This window comes from Scyliorhinus torazame, chromosome 15 (assembly GCF_047496885.1).
Source record: "Scyliorhinus torazame isolate Kashiwa2021f chromosome 15, sScyTor2.1, whole genome shotgun sequence".
NCBI classification, from domain to species: domain Eukaryota; kingdom Metazoa; phylum Chordata; class Chondrichthyes; order Carcharhiniformes; family Scyliorhinidae; genus Scyliorhinus; species Scyliorhinus torazame.
The window spans coordinates 157,175,087-157,197,396 of NC_092721.1; the positions used below are offsets into that span (position 1 = coordinate 157,175,087).

The window sequence follows — 22,310 nt, forward strand, 5'->3', positions numbered from 1 at the left end:
TTTAGAGAACCCCAAAGTGTATCATGGAGTTCACCTGACCCACAACTTTTAATAGATTGTGGTATGGGGAGCACACAGCCCACTCTACAGGTGTGGTACAGCAGAAATGGAAAAGTATTTTTTAAAGCAAAACAATGTTTATTCTACGAATTCAAGTTAACCTTTTTAAAACATACAGTGAACATCTTAGCAACCATTAATTCAAATACAACCCTCAAAGACTACAAAACTAAGTCATCCTTTAAGCTTTCCTTTTAACATCCATAAGACTTTAAAACAAAACCTTTAACAGAAGCACATCAGGTTAAAGACACTACTAAGAGCAGTTATTAGTTTTAAATCACCAAAGGATCGATTTACATTCTTTAGATTACAGAAAGAGAGACTAATACTCCTTCTGGCTGTGACTGCAGCTATCCAGCTCTGAAAACGAAACTAAAACACACCCTGCAGCAAACAGCCTAAAACAAAAGTAAAAAGCTGACAGACAGCTCAGCTCCACCCACTCTCTGACATCACTGATAAATGCCCATTTCTTCAAGGTACATTTCTTTAACACCCATTTCTTAAAGGTACTCTCACTTGACACTGACGACTACCAATTCTTAAAAAAGGACATAAACAGCCTCCACCTCGAATAGAACCCCTCCTCCGACCCCCTAATGGAGTACTTGATTTTTTTTCTAGGTGCAAAAACTCTTGACAGGTACCCCAACCAAGCCGTTGCCTTAGGTGGCTCTGATGCCTGCCACCAAGCAGAATCCTCCTCCGGGCTGTCAGAGGGGCAAAGGCCAAGACGTCAGGTTCTTCCCCTCCTGCAGCTCCTGCTCATCCGATACCCCAAAGATCACCACCCTCAGGCACTGCACCACCGTTACCCCCAAAATCTCTAACATAATCTCAGAGAAGGAAGCCCAGAACTTCCCCAATATAGGGCAGGACCAAAACATGTGCAAGTTGCTCACCGGCCCTCTTGAACAACATTCACATCTATCCTTCACCCCTGGAAAGAACCCACTCGTGTGTCCTAGTCACGTGCGCTCTGTACACCACTTTAAACTGAATCAGGCTCAGTCTCGCCCTCTGTAAGGCTTCACTCCACATCACCTCAAATGCGCAACCCAACCCTTCCTCCCACTTTCTCTTTTTCTCCTCCAGCGAAGCCGTCTCCCTCTCCATCAACTGCCCATAGATATCAGAGATCTTCCCTTCCCCTATCTCACATAAAGACACTAACTTATCCATCAGATAAGGGTACGGCAACCGAAGAAACATATAAAGCTCCTTCTGAACAAAGTTCTGCATCTGTGAACCCATTCCGTTCCGGAAGCTGGAACTTCTCCATGCGTTCTTCCAGCCACACAAAACTACCCTCCACAAATAGATCCCTAAACCTCTCTTTCCCCCTCCCGTTCCCAGACCCTGTAAGACGAGTCCATTCCCACCGGAATAAATCTATGGTTCCTACATATCGGCATCCTAAACAACATTGACTCCAGCTTAAAATGTTGCCTAAACTGGTTCCATATTCTCAGAGAAGCTATTATTGGATTTGATTTATTGTCACGTGTACCGAGGTACAGTGAAAAGTATTGATCCAGACAGATGAAATGAAATGAAATGAAAATCACTTATTGTCACAAGTAGGCTTCAAACGAAGTTACTGTGAAAAGCCCCTAGTCGCCACATTCCGGCGCCTGTTCGGGGAGGCTGTTACGAGAACATACATGAGAAAACATAGGACATACATAAATATGCAATGTAAATACATAGGCACAGGCATCGGGAGAGCATACGGAGTGTAGTACTACTCTGTAGAGAAGATGTGTGAAGAGATCGGTTCAGTCCATAAGAGGGTTATTCAGGAGTCTGGTAACAGCAGGAAGAAGCTCTTTTTGAACCTGTTAGTGCGTGTTCTCAGACTTTTGTACCTCCTGCCCGTGGAAGAGGTTGGGCGAGAGAAGAACCTGGGCGAGAGGGGTCTTTCCCAAGGCAGCGGCAAGTGTAGACAGAATCAATGGATGGGAGGCGGGTTCGCATAATGGACTGGGTTGTGTTCACGACTCTCTAGTTTCTTACAGTATTACCACTGGGCTCGTAGAGTACTTGGCCAGCGAGAACGGAAGAGGAGCCGTCACCAGTGCTGTCAAACATAACCCTATACAAGAAGCCTCCTCCATCCACCCTAAACTGACCTCTCGTTCACGACCCATCTCCGTACTTTCTCAATATTCGGTCCCCAGTAGCAATTAATCAAATTAGGTAAAGCAACCTCCCTATTGCCGATCTCTCTGTAGAAACGCACTCTGGACCCGATGGGTCTTACCCGACCATTCAAAGGTTGAGATCAGTTTGATAATTATACCAAAGAATACAAAAAGGAACTTCGAAAGGATAGCATTTTTACCATTCCCTCCATGATAAAGGAAGGGCATCCCACCTTTACAATTCCACCTTCACCCCTTCTATCAGACTGGCCAGATTCAGCTTGTGCAGCAAAGCCCAATCATGAGCCACCCATATTCCCAAGTTTCTAATACTAGATCTGGTCAGCCAAAGCGGCACTTTCTCCAGTTCCGCACCCTTCCCAGAGGGTTCACCGGAAACACCTCATTCTTGCCGACATTGAGTTTATAACCCGAAAAGGAACCTTTTTACTTAATACCTCCATAACCTTTCCCACATTAGAGAGGAGGTCCGTGACATGCAACAGTACGTTATCCGCATAAAGGAACATCCGATGCTCCATACCTTCCCTCTATACCCTTCCACTCAGTCGATGACCCCAGTGCAATTACCAACAGCTCAATTGTCAATGCAAAAAGTAATGGGGAAAGTGGACATCCCTGCCTTGTACCCCAAAAGTACAACGGTCTAATCCATGAAATAAACCTAGGTACAAGCCCGAACTGCCTCAGTATCTCAAAAGATACTTCCATTACACTGAGTTGAACGCTTTCGCTGCGTCCATAGAGATTATTGCCTTTGGCTTGGCATCTGACGAGGGTGACATTACAGCATTCAGGTGTCTCCTTATGTTGGTCAAAAATTGTCGGCCCATAACAAACCCTGTCTGATTCTCAAAGCGAGTTGCCAGCACTGTCGCCAACAACTTTACATCAACATTCAACAGAGATATAGGCCAATATGTCCTATACTCGTCAGGATCTTTATCCTTCTTCAGGGTTAAGGAGATGGAAACCTGTGCCAGTATGGCCAGCAGTACCCCCTGGGACAGTGAATCGTTGAACATGTCAAGTAGATGCGGTCCTAGTTCTGTCGCAAATCTTTTGTAAAATTCCACTGGGTATCAGTCTGGCCTGGTTCCTTCCCAGACTGCATGGAACAAATGCACTTCATTACTTCCTCCAGCCCGAACAGAGCCTCCAGCTCCTGCACTCTTTCCCTCTCCACCATTAGGAAGTCCAATCCATCCAAGAACTGTACCATAGCCGAGCCTCCCTCTGGAGGCTCTGACCTGTACAACCCCCGATAAAAGGTCTCGAATGCCCCGTTGACCCTTTCTGAATCAGAGACCACTCCTTCCCCCGATTCCTTTACCTGAACTATCTCCCGAGAGGCCGCCTACCGTCAAAACTGGTGAGCCAATAACCGGCTGACCTTCTCACCTTGCTCATAAAACACCCCTCTTGCACGACGAATGTTGGCCAGCTGCTTTCCCCGTCAATATCAACTTGAACTCCATCTGGAGATTCTTCCTCTCCACCACAACTCTTCCTTTGGGGTAACAAGAGTATTGCCAGTCCACTGCCAGAATAGCCTCTGTCAACCTTAGCCTCTCCACCCTACCCGACTTGTCCCTGTGAGCTTTAATTAAGATCAGCTCACCCCTAATAACTGCCTTTAACTCCTCCCAGAATGCGGAACGTGAGACCTCCTCGTTCTTATTAAACTCCACGTTATGTCCCAATAGCAGAGGCTATCCTCTCACATGCCCACCTATCTGCAAGCAACATTGTATCCAACCTCCACAGGGGTTGCTGAGCGCAGCTCTTCTCCAAACACAATTCCACATAGTGCGGAGCGTGGTCAAATATAACAATCGCCTAATACTCCGTCCCCACCACCCCAGGGAGCATCATCTTACCCACTGCAAAGACGTCATGCACATGTGAAAAGAAGGAGAACTCCTTCTCCCTTGAGTATCTAAATCTCTACGGTTCCGCTCCTTCAATACGCTCCATAAGCACTACTAGCCTCTTCGCCACCCCTGATGTCTGAAGGGATTTTGGGCAAGGGTTGTCTAGTCTGGGAACAAACGCGCAATTAAATCACCCACCCCACCCCATGATCAACTGATGTGAGTCCAAATCCGGGATGGCCGACAACACCCTCTTGATAAAATCCGTATTCCCCCCAATTTGGCGCGTACAGATCACCAAGACCACATGAACCGCCTCCAACCTTTAATTCACCATCACCTACCTCCCCTCCGAGTCCAGCACTATGTTACCCACCAAAAAGGCCACTCTCTTATTAATGAGCTCCACCGTTCCCCTCGTCTTTGCGTCAAAGCTTGAATGGAACAACTGTCTCACTCACCCTCTCCTCAAACTCATTTGAATCTGTACACTCAAATATGTCTCCTGCAAGAAAGCCACATCTGCCTACAAGCTTTTTAAATGGACAAACACCCAAAATCTTTTAACCTGCCCGTTTCACCCCCCCTTACATCCCATGTGACCAGTCTGGTCGGGGACCGTTGGGCCCCCCATCCCTCCCCACCCTGAGCAGCCATACCCTATCTGCAAGGAAGTCCAACAGGGCCCTGTCTTGCCAGGCCCACCGCCACCCTCCTCCACCCAGTAGCTCAACAAGGAAACCTTCACCGTCTGCAGCCCTGAAACCCCTCCCCGAAACACCAAGCCAACTGTCCATCCCTCTCCCGCCAACCCCTCACTTTCCCGTCCCAAACAAAGAAAACCCAACCACCCTAGTCTCATTACCCAACAAACAAAGAAAACAGCCCCCCCCCTCAACCGCCAGATAACCAGCCACAGCTGTCTCCCTCACTTCACTCCCGTTAACTAGCATCTTTGCGAGCAGGGTGACCCCCACCTGGGGAGAACCACAAGTTATATACTCAAAGGTTCCCTATACATCATACCATACATCATACTAATCTATCCACTCACCCACTCAATAGTCCCCAACATTTCCAAACATTCCCAACAATGCTTCAAAAAGCCCAAACCCCAAATATAGGATTGCAGATGGAACAGAAACATGAAAAATACAATGGGAAAACCAAGAGAGGAAAAAAAAACACAAATCCAAAACTTCACCATCCAGGTGAAACCACCCATTACAGTCAGATACCCCCCCAGTCAATGTTCCTTGACAAAGTTGTTTGCCTCCTTCTGCATGTCAAAATAATGGTCTCTGTCCCCACACGTGACCCAAAGGTGAGCCGGGTACACCACTCCAAATTTCACTTTGCTCTTCTCAAGAGCCTACCTGGCCTTATTAAACCCCGCTTCCCTTTTCGTTAAGTCCACTCCCAAATTCCATCTGCACGGTCACATTTCTTTCGTCCATCGCAGGATCTTTTCTTTGCCTAAGTACCTTTGATGTTGGACTATGAGCGCCCGTGGCATTTCCCCAGATCTGGGCTTCTATTTCAAAGACTGTTGGGCTCAGTCCACTTTGGGAGGGTGCGCAAAGAGCCCCTCCCCCAACAACTGTCCGAATATCTTTGCCACATACACTGTGGCCTTTGCACTTTCTATGCCCTCCAGCCGTCTGACGATCCACAAATTTTGTCTTCTGGAGTGATTCTCTAGGTCGTCGATCTTGACCTTTATTGTTTTTTATCCCTCCGCCAACATCGTCACTTCTGCCTCCAAGGAGGCCATCCGATCAGTGGCGCAGTGGTTAACACTGCTGCCTCACAGCGCCAGGACCCGGGTTCATTTCCGGCCTTGGGTGACAGTGTGTGGAGTTTGCACGTTCTCTCTGCGTCTGCGTGGGTTTCCTCCGGGTGCTCCGATTTCCTCCAACAGTCCAAAGATGTGCAGATTAGGTGGGGTTATGGAGTTACGGGCTGGAGTGGGTGAGTGGGCCAAGGTACGGTACTCTTTCAGAGAGTCGGTGCAGAATCAATGGGCTGAATGGCCTTCTTCTGCACTCTAGGAATTCTATGAAAGCATTATAATACGAGATCATCTCCTCCACCTTCTGGATCGCGTGTTCTGCGCCTCCAACCGCTTTCCACCCTTTCCAGAGCCACTCGAATTGGCTCCTTCACTTTTGCCAGATCATTCATGACTGCCTGCCTTCTAAACTCTTCTATCAAAAACTCCACCAACCTCTCAATCATCCACTGAGCGAGCAACAACGACACATATTCATCCGCCATGTTTTCCCCTCCTGTGTCTTGCGTACTTCTGAGTCCGATGAGGGCCCTTTACTCGACACACTCGTATGGTAACCTTTAGACATCCCACACTGGAGGAGGCCTTTAAACTCTTCAACTATATCACTTTTTCACCTGCACAGCACGGGTTAAGTGGGAAAAAAGGGCCAAAAATCAAATCCCCAGGCAGGAGCCACCTTATGTGTGACCACTCATTTCATGGTCACCTTCGAACTCTAACATTTCTAACAAATAGCAGCTAAATCCTTATCTTATTTGTCTCTAGAGACGTATTTTACATATAATTACTGTGTGTCGATATTGTCTATTACCATATTTTGTCTTGGGAGGGAAAACCACATTAGGAAAAGTGTTAAAATCCTTTGGGTAATTCCATTGCATCATTCAACAGAGATGGCTAGAGACTCTATCCTCTGTGATTCACCTTATTTGTAAATTGGGTTTCAATGTAAGTGGAGGATGTCTCATTTGAACAATAATGTGACCCTGCAAAGATGACAACTTTACTCTCTCCTCTTTAAACCCAAAGCCACACATTCTCAGTCAAAACAATTAACAGCAACTTTATCACAGGCCTCTTAATGTTGTGTTGTAATCTTTGTCACGAACTATACCAGTGCAGCCTAAACTGATTTACCAGCCAATTCTTCATCCTCACTCTGAGGTGTCCTCTAGTTAGATATTCGTTAAGCTCCCATTGTTTTTTTTGAAAATTAAACAAATATTCGCAATGGCTGTTCATTAATCTGTTGAAAATATATATTTATATGTACATTCAGAAATATTTCTGGAGCCATTCGCGCCACACAAGTACGAGGCAATGACCATCTGCAACAGGAGCAAATCTAACCATTAGCCCGTGACATTCAATGGGATTACCGTTGCTGAATCCCCCACTAGCAACATCTTGGGGTTACCATTGAGCAGAAACTGAACTGGACTAGGCATATAAATATGGTGGCAATGAGAATACGTCAGAGGCTGGGAATCCTGCGGCAAGTAACTTACCTTCTGACTCCCCAAAGCCTATTGTTATGACCCCTTGGGCTAGTGAGCGGTCAATTTTAGCCACACTTGACCCAGAGTCGCAATACAATTGAAATTAACAACTAATTCTTAGAAAATACCAGGGGCGAGATTCTCTGACCCCTCACCGGGTCGGAGAATCGCCGGGGGCTGGTGTGAATCCCGCCCCCGCCGGTTGCCGAAGTCTCCGGCACTGGAGATTCGGCGGGGGTGGGTATCGCGCCGGCTGGCGGGCCCCCCCGCTCGATTCTCCGGCCTGGATGGGCCGAAGTCCCGCCGCTAAAATGCCTGTCCCGCCGGCGTAAATTAAACCACCTACCTTACCGGCAGGACAAGGCGGTGCGGGTGGGCTCCGGGGTCCTGGGGGGGGGCGCGGGGCGATCTGGCCCCGGAGGGTGCCCCCACGGTGGCCTGGCCCGCGGTCGGGGCCCACCGATCCGCCGGCGGGCCTGTGCCGTGGGGGCACTCTTTCCCTTCCGCCTCCACCACGGTCTCCACCATGGCGGAGGCGGAAGAGACTCCCTCCATTGCGCATGCGCGGGGATGCCGTCAGTGGCCGCTGACGCTCCCGCGCATGCGCCGCCCGGAGATGTCATTTCCGCGCCAGCTGGTGGGGCACCAAAGGCCTTTTCCGCCAGCCAGCGGGGCGGAAATTTGTCCGGCGCTGACCTAGCCCCTCAATGTTGGGGCTCGGCCCCCAAAGATGCGGAGCATTCCGCACCTTTGGGGCGGCACGATGCCCGTCTGATTTGCGCCGTTTTGGGCGCCAGTCGGCGGACATCGCGCCGTTTCCGGAGAATTTCGCCCCTGTAGTCTGTGGTCTTTGGTTGCTCTAAAAACTAGTCACCAGGCTTGTAAATTTGAACACAAAATTAAACACAATTAATTTTTATTAATAACAAACACTATAATTAAATATACAGCTGATAAAAGTGGTTAACATACACACACACACACACACACACACACACAAGACAGACAAACACAGAGGGGAAAGAGGGTGTGTGAAAATAATGAAAGTAAAAGGATAAGAGTCTTTGTTTCAAATGGTTATCTTCCAGTACACCGTTCTTCAATTTAAGCTTTCCGTTCGACGATTTGCTTTCAGCATGGAATGGTTTTCACTGTAGATTCATTCAGGTTCTCTGCAGGTTCAGAAACCAGCAGGTGGCAATATTTCTGGAGAGGGAGGGAGAAAGAGAAACTCAGAACTACTCTCAGCATCCAGGATCCGACTGACACTTCTTGTGTCCTCTGAAAACCATTCCTATCGGGTAGGACCCAATCACTGCCTGTTGCCAGGCAGAATGCAGCCTTTTTCCAATTCATTGGCCACCAACCAATGAATTCCTCACTCGGGTGCCAAAAAGCCTGAGTTCTGCTGTTCCGACACGGTGTACTATATTGCATCTTTTGAGTTCCTTACTTCCTCTGCTCGGCTTAAAGGGTATATACAAAGAACATTACAGCACAGTAACAGGCCTTTCAGCCCTCCAAGCCTGTACCGGTCATGATACCAACCTTGGCCAAAACCCTCAGCACTTCCTTGTGCCATATCCCTCTATACCCATCATATCCATGTATTTGTCAAGCTGTCTTTTGAATGCTGTTAATGTATCTGCTTCCACAACCTCGCCTGGCAATGCGTTCCAGGCACTCACCATCCTCTGTGCAAAACAAAACCTGCCTGGCACATCTCCTCTAAACTTTTCCCCACGGACCTTAACCCTATGCCCCCTGGTGACTGATCCCTACACCCTGGAGAGCGTGTCTGCCAATCCACTCTACCCATGCCCCTCATAATCTTGTAGACCTCTATCAGGTCACCCCTCAACCTCCGGACTTCTACTGAAAACAGTCCGAATCTATTCAGCCTCTCCGCATAGCGACTACCCTCCAGACCAGGCAACATTCTGGTAAACCTCCTTTGCACCCTCTCCAAAGCCTTCACATCCTTCTGGTAGTGTGGCAACCAGAATTGTGCGCAATATCCCAAGTTCCTTGCACCCTTACCAAGTATCTATACAACTGTAGCATGACTTGCCAGTTTTTATACTTGATGCCCTGTCCAATGAAGGTAAGCATTCCATATGCTTTCTTGACTACCGTGTCCACTTGTGTTGCCACTTTCAAACTTCTGTGGACCTGCACGCACAGATCTCTCTGACTTTATATTTCTGAGAGTTTTGCCATTTACGGTATATTACCTCTCTGTGTTAGACCTATCAAAATGCATTGCCTCACATTTGTCTGGATTAAACTCCGTTTGCCATTTCTCTCGCCAAGTCTCCAACCTATCAAGTCCTGCTGTGTCCACTGACAATCCTCAAAACTATCTGCCACTCCACAAACCTTGGTGTCATCCGCGAACTTACTGATCAGACCAGCTATATTTTCCTCCAAATCGTTTATGTATATGTCCATTAAACACCCATGGATCAAAAATGATAACCACAAAGTAAGAGAAATGGAAAATAAGGGAATCACAAGAACGGCCCTTACACAATTCACCATCTACAAGGCACATGTTAGGAGTGTGATGAAATACTCTCCACTTGCATGGAATAGTGCAACTCCAACAACGTTCGAGAAGCTTGACAGCATCCAGGACAAAGCAGCCTACTTGATTGCTACCCCTTCCACAACAATGACAGCAGTGTGTACTACCTACAAGATGCACTGCAGGAACTCACCAATGCTCCTTAGGCAGGATCTTCTTAAGATGTGGAGATGCCGGCGTTGGACTGGGGTGAGCACAGTACGAAGTCTTACAACACCAGGTTAAAGTCCAACAGGTTTGTTTCGATGTCACTAGCTTTCGGAGCGCTGCTCCTTCCTCCGGTGAATGAAGAGGTCTGTTCCAGAAACACATATATAGACAAATTCAAAGATGCCAAACAATGCTTGGAATGCGAGCATTAGCAGGTGATTAAATCTTTACAGATCCAGAGATGGGGTAACCCCAGGTTAAAGAGGTGTGAATTGTACCAAGCCAGGACAGTTGGTAGGATTTCGCAGGCCAGATGGTGGGGGATGAATGTAATGCGACATGAATCCCAGGTCCCGGTTGAGGCCGCACTCATGTGTGCGGAACTTGGCTATAAGTTTCTGCTCGGCGATTCTGCGTTGTCGCGGGTCCTGAAGGCCGCCTTGGAGAACGCTTACCCGGAGATCAGAGGATGAATGCCCTTGACTGCTGAAGTGTTCCCCGACTGGAAGGGAACAGTCCTGCCTGGTGATTGTTGCGCGATGTCCGTTCATTCGTTGTCGCAGCGTCTGCATGGTCTCGCCAATGTACCACGCTTCGGGACATCCTTTCCTGCAGCGTATGAGGTAGACAACATTGGCCGAGTCGCACGAGTATGTACCGCATACCTGGTGGGTGGTGTTCTCACGTGTAATAGTGGTATCCATGTCGATGATCTGGCACGTCTTGCAGAGATTGCCATGACAGGGTTGTGTGGTGTCGTGGTCACTGTTCTGAAGACTGGGTAGTTTGCTGCAAACAATGGTTCGTTTGAGGTTGCGCGGTTGTTTGAAGGCAAGTAGTCTTCTAAAGCAATGATTTACAGAATGACATGGGCAGCAGACTCATCGGAATACCACCAACTGGAAATACCCCTCCAAATCACTCACCACCCTGACTTGGAAATAAATCACAGTTCCTTCACTGTCACTGGATCAAAATTCTGAAACTCGCTCCCTAACAGCACTGTAATAGGTGTACCGACCCCGCAGGGACAGCAGTATTTCAAGAAAGCATCTCACCACCATCTTCAAGGGCAATCAGAGATTGACAATAAATGCTGGCCTGGCCAGTGACACCCCATCCCATAAATCAATTTATTTTAATTCTTATAAATCTTGCTATATTTAATGTATTAAATATTATTGCTAAACCCACCTGCTATGTGACACATTTTCGAAAGTTATCTATGATTATTGTTATCAATAGAAGAGAATCCACAACGTGGTTGCCACTCTAGCCGACCTAGAGAGGAGCAAGATAAGCCGTTTGGGAAAGCAACTCCCACAAAAACCATTTCTGTTTCACTTTTAATTTCAATAGTTTTTTTTAACATCTTTAGAATTGATTTATTTTATTCATGAGTTAAAGAGTGTTATAATCCCAGCTCATGTTCCCAGAGAGTTGAACCCAGCTTGATAGATCCTAACATTTTTTTGTTTGTTTAGAAACGTGAACAGATGTACTATTAACAAATCAATAAAACATTTGTTGAAGTAGATTAACTATAATACGTTACTCCTACTCACAACTATGCCTTTACAGATATATATAGATTTGTACGGATAATACAAGTCACAAAATCTAACTTATACTCTAAATGTTCACAGAAAGTAAATATACAGTCCATGTAAACCAAAAGGTGAACTGTGGTCAGACACACTACACTCTGAAACCAAATGGCAGATGCCACCCAAAACAACTTCTCCAAATTTCTCATCAATTCCCCCCATATTCCACATTCTGCAGCCCTGTCTTTTAACTTGGAGCCTTTGCCTCTCATTCGTAAGTTCACTTAACAGGACCTTCCAGATTCCTGTTCTTTTCCTGTGACTGGAATGTTCACTTAGAACTTCCTTTTATCCCTCTTCTTGGTTTTGGGACCTTTCTGTTCTTCAGTTTGGGATCTGCTGTCTGTGGTCTTCCTACATGCCTGCTCCAGCTCATTCTATGGAATGCTGCTTACTTCTGAACTAAAACTGCTTTTGCTGTCTCTGTGGGCCCCTTTTTGCTAGGCAATGGTATATTTTTTCAACTTTGAAAGTTGTAAAACCTCATTAAAATGCAGGCATCTTTTAAAGTGAAAGTGAAACTGAAAGTCTCCTTCACACAAATGCAGAAATATAAATTAAGCTTAAACTTAAAGCTAAAACTTAAAGCCGAATCTTATGCCCAACACACAAAAATACAAATATGAAATACCTAAACTATGGGCAGAATTTTCCCCAAAAGTGGCAAATTGTCAGTTTCAGTCAGAAAACTAGTGTGTTTCTCCCCAGAGAAACAGGTAGGTTTCCCGACAAGATCTTCCCACACTTTGCTCATTGATTTTGAGCCATCATTGCGAGGGGCGAGGACTTCAACACGCCGGCAAGCTTGGCTTCACAGAGATCGGCAAACTCAGAGTGAAATTAAAACCCCACCCCCAGCCCAAACATAGGTCGCCGGCATCGAGACCGTCCCAGTGGATCACCATATATGCCTCCCCCTCCCCCCTTGGCAGTGCTGACCTGGCAGTGCCAGGTTGGCAACTGCCAGGGTGCCGGGGGCAGTGTCCTGTCCCCGGTGCTCCATGGGCTACAATGGCCTCCGTGCCTCCCGGTTTGGTCATCACGTCTGGTCTCTGTGGAGACCTGTAATAATTCATGCCGGTGCCACGTCACGCCAGCGGGTGGGAACATAGCATTACCAGAATATTTGGCGGTACACCAAATTTGAATATGAATGTATATTTAAATTAATAGTAATAAGGTTCACATCCTTGCTGGGCATGAACCTGATTAGGTCTGCTGGGAGGGCCTGGGATCATCGCAAACTGTTTTACATCTGCATCTTCCAGAATTTTCCTGCCATAGCAGGATTTACACCAGGTGCAACACAGTCAGAAAATCACCCCCTATATGAATTACCTAACCAGAGTGTTCCAATATTTGTTGGTATGGATTCTGGGTGAAGCATTTCCTAACACCTCCCCCCTTGAAAGACTGCAGGCACGTAGGGATCCCTGTGGAGATGGCAGGTAAGTAATTGAAATGCCCAAAGTGGCAATAAACTGAAGATTTAACCCCATGTTCTGGCTTCAACAACCAGTACACAGCTTTCCTGAGCTCTGTGGAAGTCACCAGGATAATCAAGTGCTTCTTCAGTGAAACTGATGAACAGTGAAAGTGAATTGCTGCAGCCATGCCTGGATAAGAGTCTCATACCTGCAGCACTTCTAAGGGTGTGCTTGCACTGTTCAACAGGTAATTTCCAACTTCATAGACTTCACTTACTTTGATTTGCACTTCCTGCAGCCAGCCTTCATTGTGGCATGGGAACAGTTTATGCATTTGTACTTTGTGTCCCTGATCAGGAACCAGCAGCACCAGCACATTCAATAGCTGTAGAAGCAATATCAGTAGTAGCACTAGCTGCCTTCTCCTTAACCACATACTGCACTACGGTACAGCAGACACAAACACCCAGTTGGAAGGTGGCAAGGCCCTCCGCCCCTCTCTCCCCCCACCCCCGAGACATAGATTACATAGGCAGAGGATCAGTTCCCCAGAAATTTGTGAGGAGCAATGCCACAGGAAGCTCAGGCTTTTACAGTCAAACATTGTTGACATCTGCAGCCTCTTGGAACAAGACCTCTGTAATGTTCTTGACAGGCGGTCTGATTTATATTACAAGAACACTTGTAGCTAAAGCTATAAACGATTTATTAACATTACTGTGGGCCAAATAAATACAAAACAACAGATGAATAACAATATGACCATGCACAAGCAACCTCTCTCTTGCAGCTCCCTAGTCAGTCTGAAGTCACCTGACTCTAACATTCACTTATATGCTGATGAGATTCCTGGTGGTCAGTTGGTGAATTACACAGCCATGATATCACTCCAGTCTCCTTCCCAGTAGACCCGGTGAACATGCATTATCATTGACCAACAAGGTACCCATCTCCCTGAGGTTGTTAACTATATTCTGTCAGGAGAGAAAGCAGAGAGTTATGAGTGTTAGAAATGGATTGTGTAGATATGAGTGATGGACAGTATTTGTGGAGGGTGGCAGTGAGGACTGGATGAAAAAGGGCAATATATGATGGTGAGTTTGAATGTTGACTCCTGATGTGAGATGCCTGCAAGGAGAAAAATGAGTACAGCTGCAAGATGTATTGTTCTTAAGTGATATACAGGAAAATGCCAGGGAAGTCAAGAGTATGAGGCTTGGCACCCAAGAGTCATTCATGTTACAAGCCCTCATGAGGTCCAGCACCCTTTTGGTATACTTTCATCGGGCTGGTGGGGCCACATCTGCTGTTGCCTTCCTCGACCGCATCCATCCATGCCTGCTTGGTTGGAGAGGCTGCTTTGACCGCCCACCCTTGGCAAACATCCCCTCATTTCAGTCCCTCAGGTCTCATTGTAAGACCTTCAGGTCCAATACCTGGGGGCCAACCTTCCCAGATCTCCTTTCCATTTCTGCGGTTGCTGAAGCCACATTAATAAATGTACTTTTCAACTATTCCGTGCTTCCCTCAACTACAGATCCTTCCGTTGACCGGTTTGGCACTTCATCCTGCTCCCTCTCGTGATTGATCTGGAAGCCCGTAAGCAGGACGCTAATGCCATGACTGAGTTAAGGAGCCATGGCAAAACCCGCTGACAGATAAACAACTTCTGCCCATTACTATGAATTTCTCTGCACAAGTGCTGCCCCACCTGCTGAGCATTTCCACAATTTTTTGACTTTTGTTTCGGGTCCAGCATGCGCAGTGCCTATGCTTTGTTTATTATTCTAGCCACACACTGTTTAATTAATGGGGCATGATTTCTTACAGCTGTTTAAATTGCTGTATTTGAGTGAAATTCCTGCTTTAAGGTTGTGTAGAAATGGATAAGTTTTTCTAAATGGTTAGTCAGATAAATACAAAAAATACAATATTATCTTAACTTATCAACTGACTGTTCTCTACATTGATCCAGGGGTGAGAGGAAACCAAAAATTGACCTTTTTAGGACCAGTGTAGCTGCCATTCCACGAATACTACCTGATGGAATGTCAAAACTGGAATTGATTGACTTACTTGCAAGGTATGTGCATTGCAAGGTATATGTATTACTATCAGTTAAAATTATCTATATAAGGATCATTAAAGCCCCACATTCATGGCACGCACAATGTCTCCCATGTTATCTGTACCCTGTGCTCAATACTAATCTTCCTACTTCAGACTATAGTGGACATCTTGGCATGACCTTGCACTGACTTACTTGCAAGGAATGTGTACTGCTGTCTGTTGAAATTATCTATATAGGAATCATTAAAACTCCACATTCACGGCATGCACAATGCCTCCCTTGTTATCTGTTCCTACTTCAGACTATCGGGGACACCTTGGCATGACCTTACACTATTTGTTGTCAACTTACACTCTCCTACACTCTCTTTGTTTTTTGTTGCAGCATAGCTTGGCTTATCATGCATTTGTTACATCCAATAACATTACTATTGGTGTTTTCCAATTGATCACTTGTCTGTGCTTACACACCACAATGAATATATAACTTCCAGAAAGTGCACAAGCTAAAGTTGTATATTCCCAGATGTGTATTAAAATCGATATGAAAGTTTAACTTACACTTAACATTCTGTCAATATGCTGAGTAGAATGTTCTCCTCCAATGTGGGAAAGATGACATATTTTCATAACTTTTAACATTTTTCATCTTCAATTTAGGCTAACCATCCACATGGATGATGAACTTCGCCACATTGCACAAAACTCTCTTCAGAGCCTTCTTGTTGATTTTGCTGACTGGAGGGAAGATGTCTTGTTTGGTTTCACTAACTTTTTACTTCGCGAGGTGAATGATACTCAACAGAACCTTCTTGATAGCTCTCTAAAACTGTTGGTACATTTACTCACCCAGTGGAAGCTTGCAATACAGACTCAAAGCAAAGGCCAAGACCAAACTAAATTAAGGACGTCAGAGGTATGTTTTAATTTATCTGCTGGCTAAAAGGCTTTTCTTTCCTTGAAATAACAATGATGGCATGTGATTCATGTATTTAATATGGTTTGCTTTTTTTCTTTTTGATGTATTAGTTATTAAAAAATGCTTCCATTGTACTAGTAAAACCAAATTGATCAATATTTCAACTTTGTGAGGCTATAGAGCTATGATAAGGTAAACATAAATTGGCAAGCTAAAGTATGGCTTAATCAGTCGTTCTATCTTAAATTCTATGGGAACGTTTTACTTGAACAAAATAATATTTAGTAGCCCACATTTCCTGACCCCAGTAGCCGCAAACACTGAGACATTTGCTACTACTGTGGATTGCAATGGCATCAGGGATTCCGGGGAATCAATTTATGTTGGAACCAGGAACTTTCAATGCTTCAGAAATTGCTGACGATTCCTTGGGACCTGCAAAACACAAAACTGGGGCAGAATTCCCTATACTTACGCTGGTTTTCACGCCAATTTACTTAGCAATGCTTCTAGCAGATGTAAATCAGGTGGACCGTCAAAGGACTCCAGCAAATACAACAACGCAGATACTGCTTACCCCTGTAGGGATGTGGTCTGTAGGGACTTGAAACATTAACTCTTATTATTAGGCTTACATTAACACTGCAATGAAGTTACTGTGAAAATCCCCATGTCGCCACATTCTGGCACCTGTTCGGATACATTGAGGGAGAATTCAGAATGTCCAATTCGCCTAACAGCACGTCTTACGGGACTTCTGGGAGGAGCACCCAGAGAAAACCCACGCAGACACAAGGAGAACATGCAGACTCTTCACAGACAGTGACCCAAGCGGGAATCGAACCTGGAACGCTGGCACTGTGAAGCAATAGTGCTACCCACTGTGCTACCGTGCCATTTCTTGTCCGCAGATTTTGCCAGACCCGCTGAGTCTTTCCAGAATTTTTGGTTTTTATCCCAGGGAACTTAGGTGGGTCTTTTAAACAACCCACCTTGGAACAATCTGCACCCAAGAATTGCAAGCATGACTCCCATCAGGCCCCCACCCGGCAGAATAAAGATCCTGTCACTTGAGGCACTTTTTCCCGAGGTAGGTGTGCCGAATTGGGAAACCTCCTGACTCGGGCTATCTACTCACGCCACTGTTCCTGATACCCCATCCTTTGGCTCAATGACAATATTTTTCTATGCATCTCTGTGAATTATCTGGACACATTTTTTGCATTAAAGGTGCTCTCCAAATCAAACTGTTGCTATATGTCAAAATGTATTATATCATTTTCCCGTGTCTGAGGAGAAAGAGCCCACTCAGTGGTACACCACTGAAACTGCACCTTACAGGTTGTGCTCAGGTTAGAGGATCTGAGCAAGTCCTGTCAGCAACTTCATACCTTTGAGCTGATCAGGACATTTAAAAAATACCACCAAGCAAGAATGCTCTGGTTGTAGGCCACCTAAATTTACACAATAGCCAATAGGCCCCAAAATTGGCAGACAGTAGCATTCTAAAACTTGTAGCAGAATTCAAATTCCCCTCCCAGATCTGATGCATACGCCCATTTAGTGTGGCATTTGTGTGCCTGGCAGAAGGCCAGAGATTGCTATTTAGGCAAACTACGTCATTGTTCTCGGCTAAATTTAGTTCCATTTAGTGCAGAGCAGCAGTACACTGCTCAAACATGCTGGAGTGGGAAACGAGAAAATAATCAGCTTAAATATACCCCTAGAGTCATGGCATGGTTACAGCACAATGAGAAGGAGGCCAAACTGCTCATGCATTGTATTCTAGCTGGCTCTTTGGGAGAGCAACTCGGCTAATCCCATCCCCCGGCTCCCCTTTCCCTCATCGTTCTGAAAATATTTTCTCCATGTAATAATCCTGTTCCCTTTTGAAAATCAATTTGCCTCTACCACACTCTCAGGCAGTGCATTCCAGATCCTTACCTCGCTCCATGAAACATTGAACAAAGAACAAAGAAATGTACAGCACTGGAACAGGCCCTTCGGCCCTCCAAGCCCGTGCCGACCATGCTGCCCGACTAAACTACAATCTTCTACACTTCCTGGGTCCGTATCCCTCTATTCCCATCCTATTCATGTATTTGTCAAGATGCCCCTTAAATGTCACTATCGTCCCTGCTTCCCCACCTCCTCCGGTAGTGAGTTCCAGGCACCCACTACCCTCTGCGTAAAAAACTTGCCTCGTACATCTACTCTAAACCTTGCCCCTCTCACCTTAAACCTATGCCCCCTAGTAATTGACCCCTCTACCCTGGGGAAAAGCCTCTGACTATCCACTCTGTCTATGCCCCTCATAATTTTGTAGACCTCTATCTGGTCGCCCCTCAACCTCCGTCATTCCAGTGAGAACAAACTAAGTTTATTCAACCGCTCCTCATAGCTAATGCCCTCTATACCAGGCAACATTCTGGTAAATCTCTTCTGCACCCTCTCTAAAGCCTCCACATCCTTCTGGTAGTGTGGCGACCAGAATTGAACACTACACTCCAAGTGTGGCCTAACTAAGGTTCTATACAGCTGCAACATAACTTGCCAATTCTTATACTCAATGCCCCGGCCAATGAAGGCAAGCATGCCGTATGCCTTCTTGACTACCTTCTCCACCTGTGTTGCCCCTTTCAGTGACCTGTGGACCTGTACTCCTAGATCTCTTTGACTTTCAATACTCTTGAGGGTTCTACCATTCACTGTATATTCCCTACCTGCATTAGACCTTCCAAAATGCATTACCTCACATTTGTCCGGATTAAACTCCATCTGCCATCTCTCCGCCCAAGTCTCCAAACAATCTAAATCCTGCTGTATCCTCTGACAGTCCTCATCGCTATCCGCAATTCCACCAACCTTTGTCATCTGCAAACTTACTAATCAGACCAGTTACATTTTCCTCCAAATCATTTATATATACTACAAACAGCAAAGGTCCCAGCACTGATCCCTGTGGAACACCACTGGTCACAGCCCTCCAATTAGAAAAGCATCCTTCCATTGCTACTCTCTGCCTTCTATGACCTAGCCAGTTCTGTATCCACCTTGCCAGCTCACCCCTGCTTCCGTGTGACTTCACCTTTTGTACTAGCCTACCATGAGGGACCTTGTCAAAGGCCTTACTGAAGTCCATATAGACAACATCCACTGCCCTACCTGCAGCAATCATCTTAGTAACCTCGAAAAACTCTATCAAGTTAGTGAGACACGACCTCCCCTTCACAAAACCATGCTGCCTCTCACTAATACGTCCATTTGCTTCCAAATGGGAGTAGATCCTGTCTCGAAGAATTTTCTCCAGTAATTTCCCTACCACTGACGTAAGGCTCACCGGCATGTAGTTCCCTGGATTATCCTTGCTACCCTTCTTAAACAGAGGAACAACATTGGCTATTCTCCAGTCCTCCGGGACATCACCTGAAGACCGTGAGGATCCAAAGATTTCTGTCAAGGCCTCAGCAATTTCCTCTCCAGCCTCCTTCAGTATTCTGGGGTAGATCCCATCAGGCCCTGGGGACTTATCTGCCTTAATATTTTTTAAGACACCCAACACCTCGTCTTTTTGGATCTCAATGTGACCCAGACTATCTACACACCCTTCTCCAGACTCAACATCTACCAATTTCTTCTCTTTGGTGAATACTGATGCAAAGTATTCAGTTAGTACCTCACCCATTTCCTCTGGCTCCACACATAGATTCCCTTGCCTATCCTTCAGTGGGCCAACCCTTTCCCTGGCTACCCTCTTGCTTTTTATGTACGTGTAAAAAGCCTTGGGATTTTCTTTAACCCTATTTGCCAATGACTTTTCATGACCCCTTTTAGGGGTCCCGACCTGCCAATGACAGAGGGAGATCAGCTTTCACCCCACCAAACTAGAAATGTTGTACCTATGGAGCTCCCCCCCCCCCCAATCTCGGGCAACCTGCACCCCCAGGTATCTAAAGTGAGTCCCTGCCTTACGGAATGGCAGCCCCCCCACTCCTGCCCCTGCCCCCATCAGAAAAAAATTATTATCTGGTCATTATCACATTGCTGTTTGCGGGAGATTGTTAGGTGCATATTGGCTGCGTTTCCTGAAGCAAACTTCAAAAAGTACTTTATTGGCTCTGAAGCCCTTTGAAGTCTCCATAGTCGTGAAAAGCATGATATAAATGTCTTACTTATTTTTTCAGTGCCTCAGTTTGTTAAGGCGAGGACGCTAAATGCCTTCTAAAATTCCTCAATCTGCTCTGCTACCTTCAACACTTTGTGCTTATGTACCCTAGGTTCCTCAGCTTCTCCTGTTTCCCCTTTAGGATTGTCTCCTTTTATTTATATAGCCTGTCCCCATTCTTCCGAAACAAATGTATCCCTTCACACCTCTCTACATTAGGTTTTGTCTGCTACATGTTCACCCATTCCATCAGCCTTCCTTTGTTCTCTTGCAGTCTGCCACTATGCTCCTCGTTGTTCACAATGCTTCCAAGTTAAAACTAATAATGGATAACATGAAGTAATTTCAAAGTTGTAAGATCATTTCAGTTATCAAATAATGTAATCAACCTCTGGATCCATGATTCTTTAATATATTTTAAACGTAAATGTAATTTTAGAAAAAAATGACATGTTCCAAGCATAATGTAAAATAATTTGAATGTATAACTAGAATATTTTTATTCTGAAATAGTTCCACAATTTTGAATTACTATCTAATTATTACCATTAGCTTCAACAGGAAAGGAATTCACATTCAAATGTACTACATGCTGTGGAAGGATTTGCACTTGTTTTACTTTGTAGTTGTCAGATTGCAACACGAAAGTTGGCAGTTTCTATCCTGAGGGAAGTCCGTGCTTTGTTTTCAGCTTTAGGACAATCAGAGGTATGGACACTTTCTCCCTCTATAGTTACAAAAAATTATACATATTGTCATGTGAGAGTACCTTTAAGAAATGGGTGTTTATAAATGGGTGTGTATATAAATATCTGTAGTGAGAGTACCTTTAAGAAATTGGTGTTTACTACTGCAGTGATGTCAATGTGGGTGGAGCTGGGCTGTCTGTCAGCTTTTTACTTTCATTTTAGGCTGTTTGCTGCAGGGTGTGTTTTAGTTTTGTTTTCAGTGTTGGAGCTGAAGCCAGACAGAGCAGGTGTACTGTTGATCTCTTTGCCATAAAAGTCTATCTCTTAATCATTTGGTGAATTCAGAATTATAACTGTTTTCAGTAGTGAATGTAAACCTGATGTGTTTCTGTTAAAAGGTGTTTCTTCTGATGTTTGGGAAGTTATTAAGGATTACTTAGTGTTGTATTCTTTGGGGGTTGCATTTGAATTGATGGTTGCTAACATGTTCACTGTATGTTTTAAAAAGGTTAACTTGAGTTCATAGAATAAACATTGTTTTGCTTTCAAAAAATACTTTTCCATTTCTGCTGTAAAAGTGGGCCGTGTGCTCCCCATACCACAATCTATTCAAAGTTGTGGGTCAGATGAACTCCATGATACACTTTGGGGTTCTCTAAACCCTGGCCCTTAATAGATTGGGGGCTCAAGGGGGATAAAAGTCTATCTATTGGATTGGCTTAGTGAACTGAAAGACAGTGAGGAGTGAGCATATTGTGGTTGCTTTTCAGGTATGGCATTTCAGTTTAAGTAGTTGTCGACAATGGCTCTTTCAGAGGCTCTGAAGTTTTTGGGGTGGAGACGGTCACACGCAGTACCTTACGGACAGAGACTAAAAGCAGACTGTTGGATTTGGCTAAAACATTGCAGTTAACATTACCTGACAAAATGCGAAAAGATGAGGTAATTATGGCAGTGGCTAAGCATTTAAAGTTGCCTGAGATACAGTTTGGCTCATTGGAAATGGCAAAAATTCAGTTACAACTTAAACAAATGGAACATGAGAAAGAATTAAAACAACTTGAATACGAAAGAGATAAAGAGGAAAAAGAAAGAGAGCGAGAGGAAAAAGAAAGAGCGAGAGGAAAAAGAGAGAGAGAGGAAAAAGAAAAGGAGAGAAGATAGGAGAAAAGAAAGAATAGCCCTAGCAGAACAAAAAGAATGAGAAAGGGAGATACAGATCAGGGAAAAAGATAAAGAGAGAGAGTTTGAACTTTAGAAAATGGCCATGAAACATGAGAGTCAGTTAAAATTGGCAGAC

The 22,310-nt window shown here is 45.2% G+C and overlaps 1 protein-coding gene across 6 annotated transcripts in view; it reads left to right on the forward strand.

The window, feature by feature from the left end:
- LOC140391931 (protein furry homolog) overlaps positions 1-22,310 on the forward strand; it is a 790,380-nt gene that overhangs the window by 396,460 nt on the left and 371,610 nt on the right. For all 6 annotated transcript variants that reach the window (XM_072476991.1, XM_072476992.1, XM_072476988.1 and 3 more), the window contains 3 exons: positions 15,143-15,250; positions 15,898-16,153; positions 20,874-21,029. In XM_072476991.1, the coding sequence (XP_072333092.1) occupies positions 15,143-15,250; positions 15,898-16,153; positions 20,874-21,029 (520 nt within the window). The remainder of the gene's footprint in view (positions 1-15,142; positions 15,251-15,897; positions 16,154-20,873; positions 21,030-22,310) is intronic.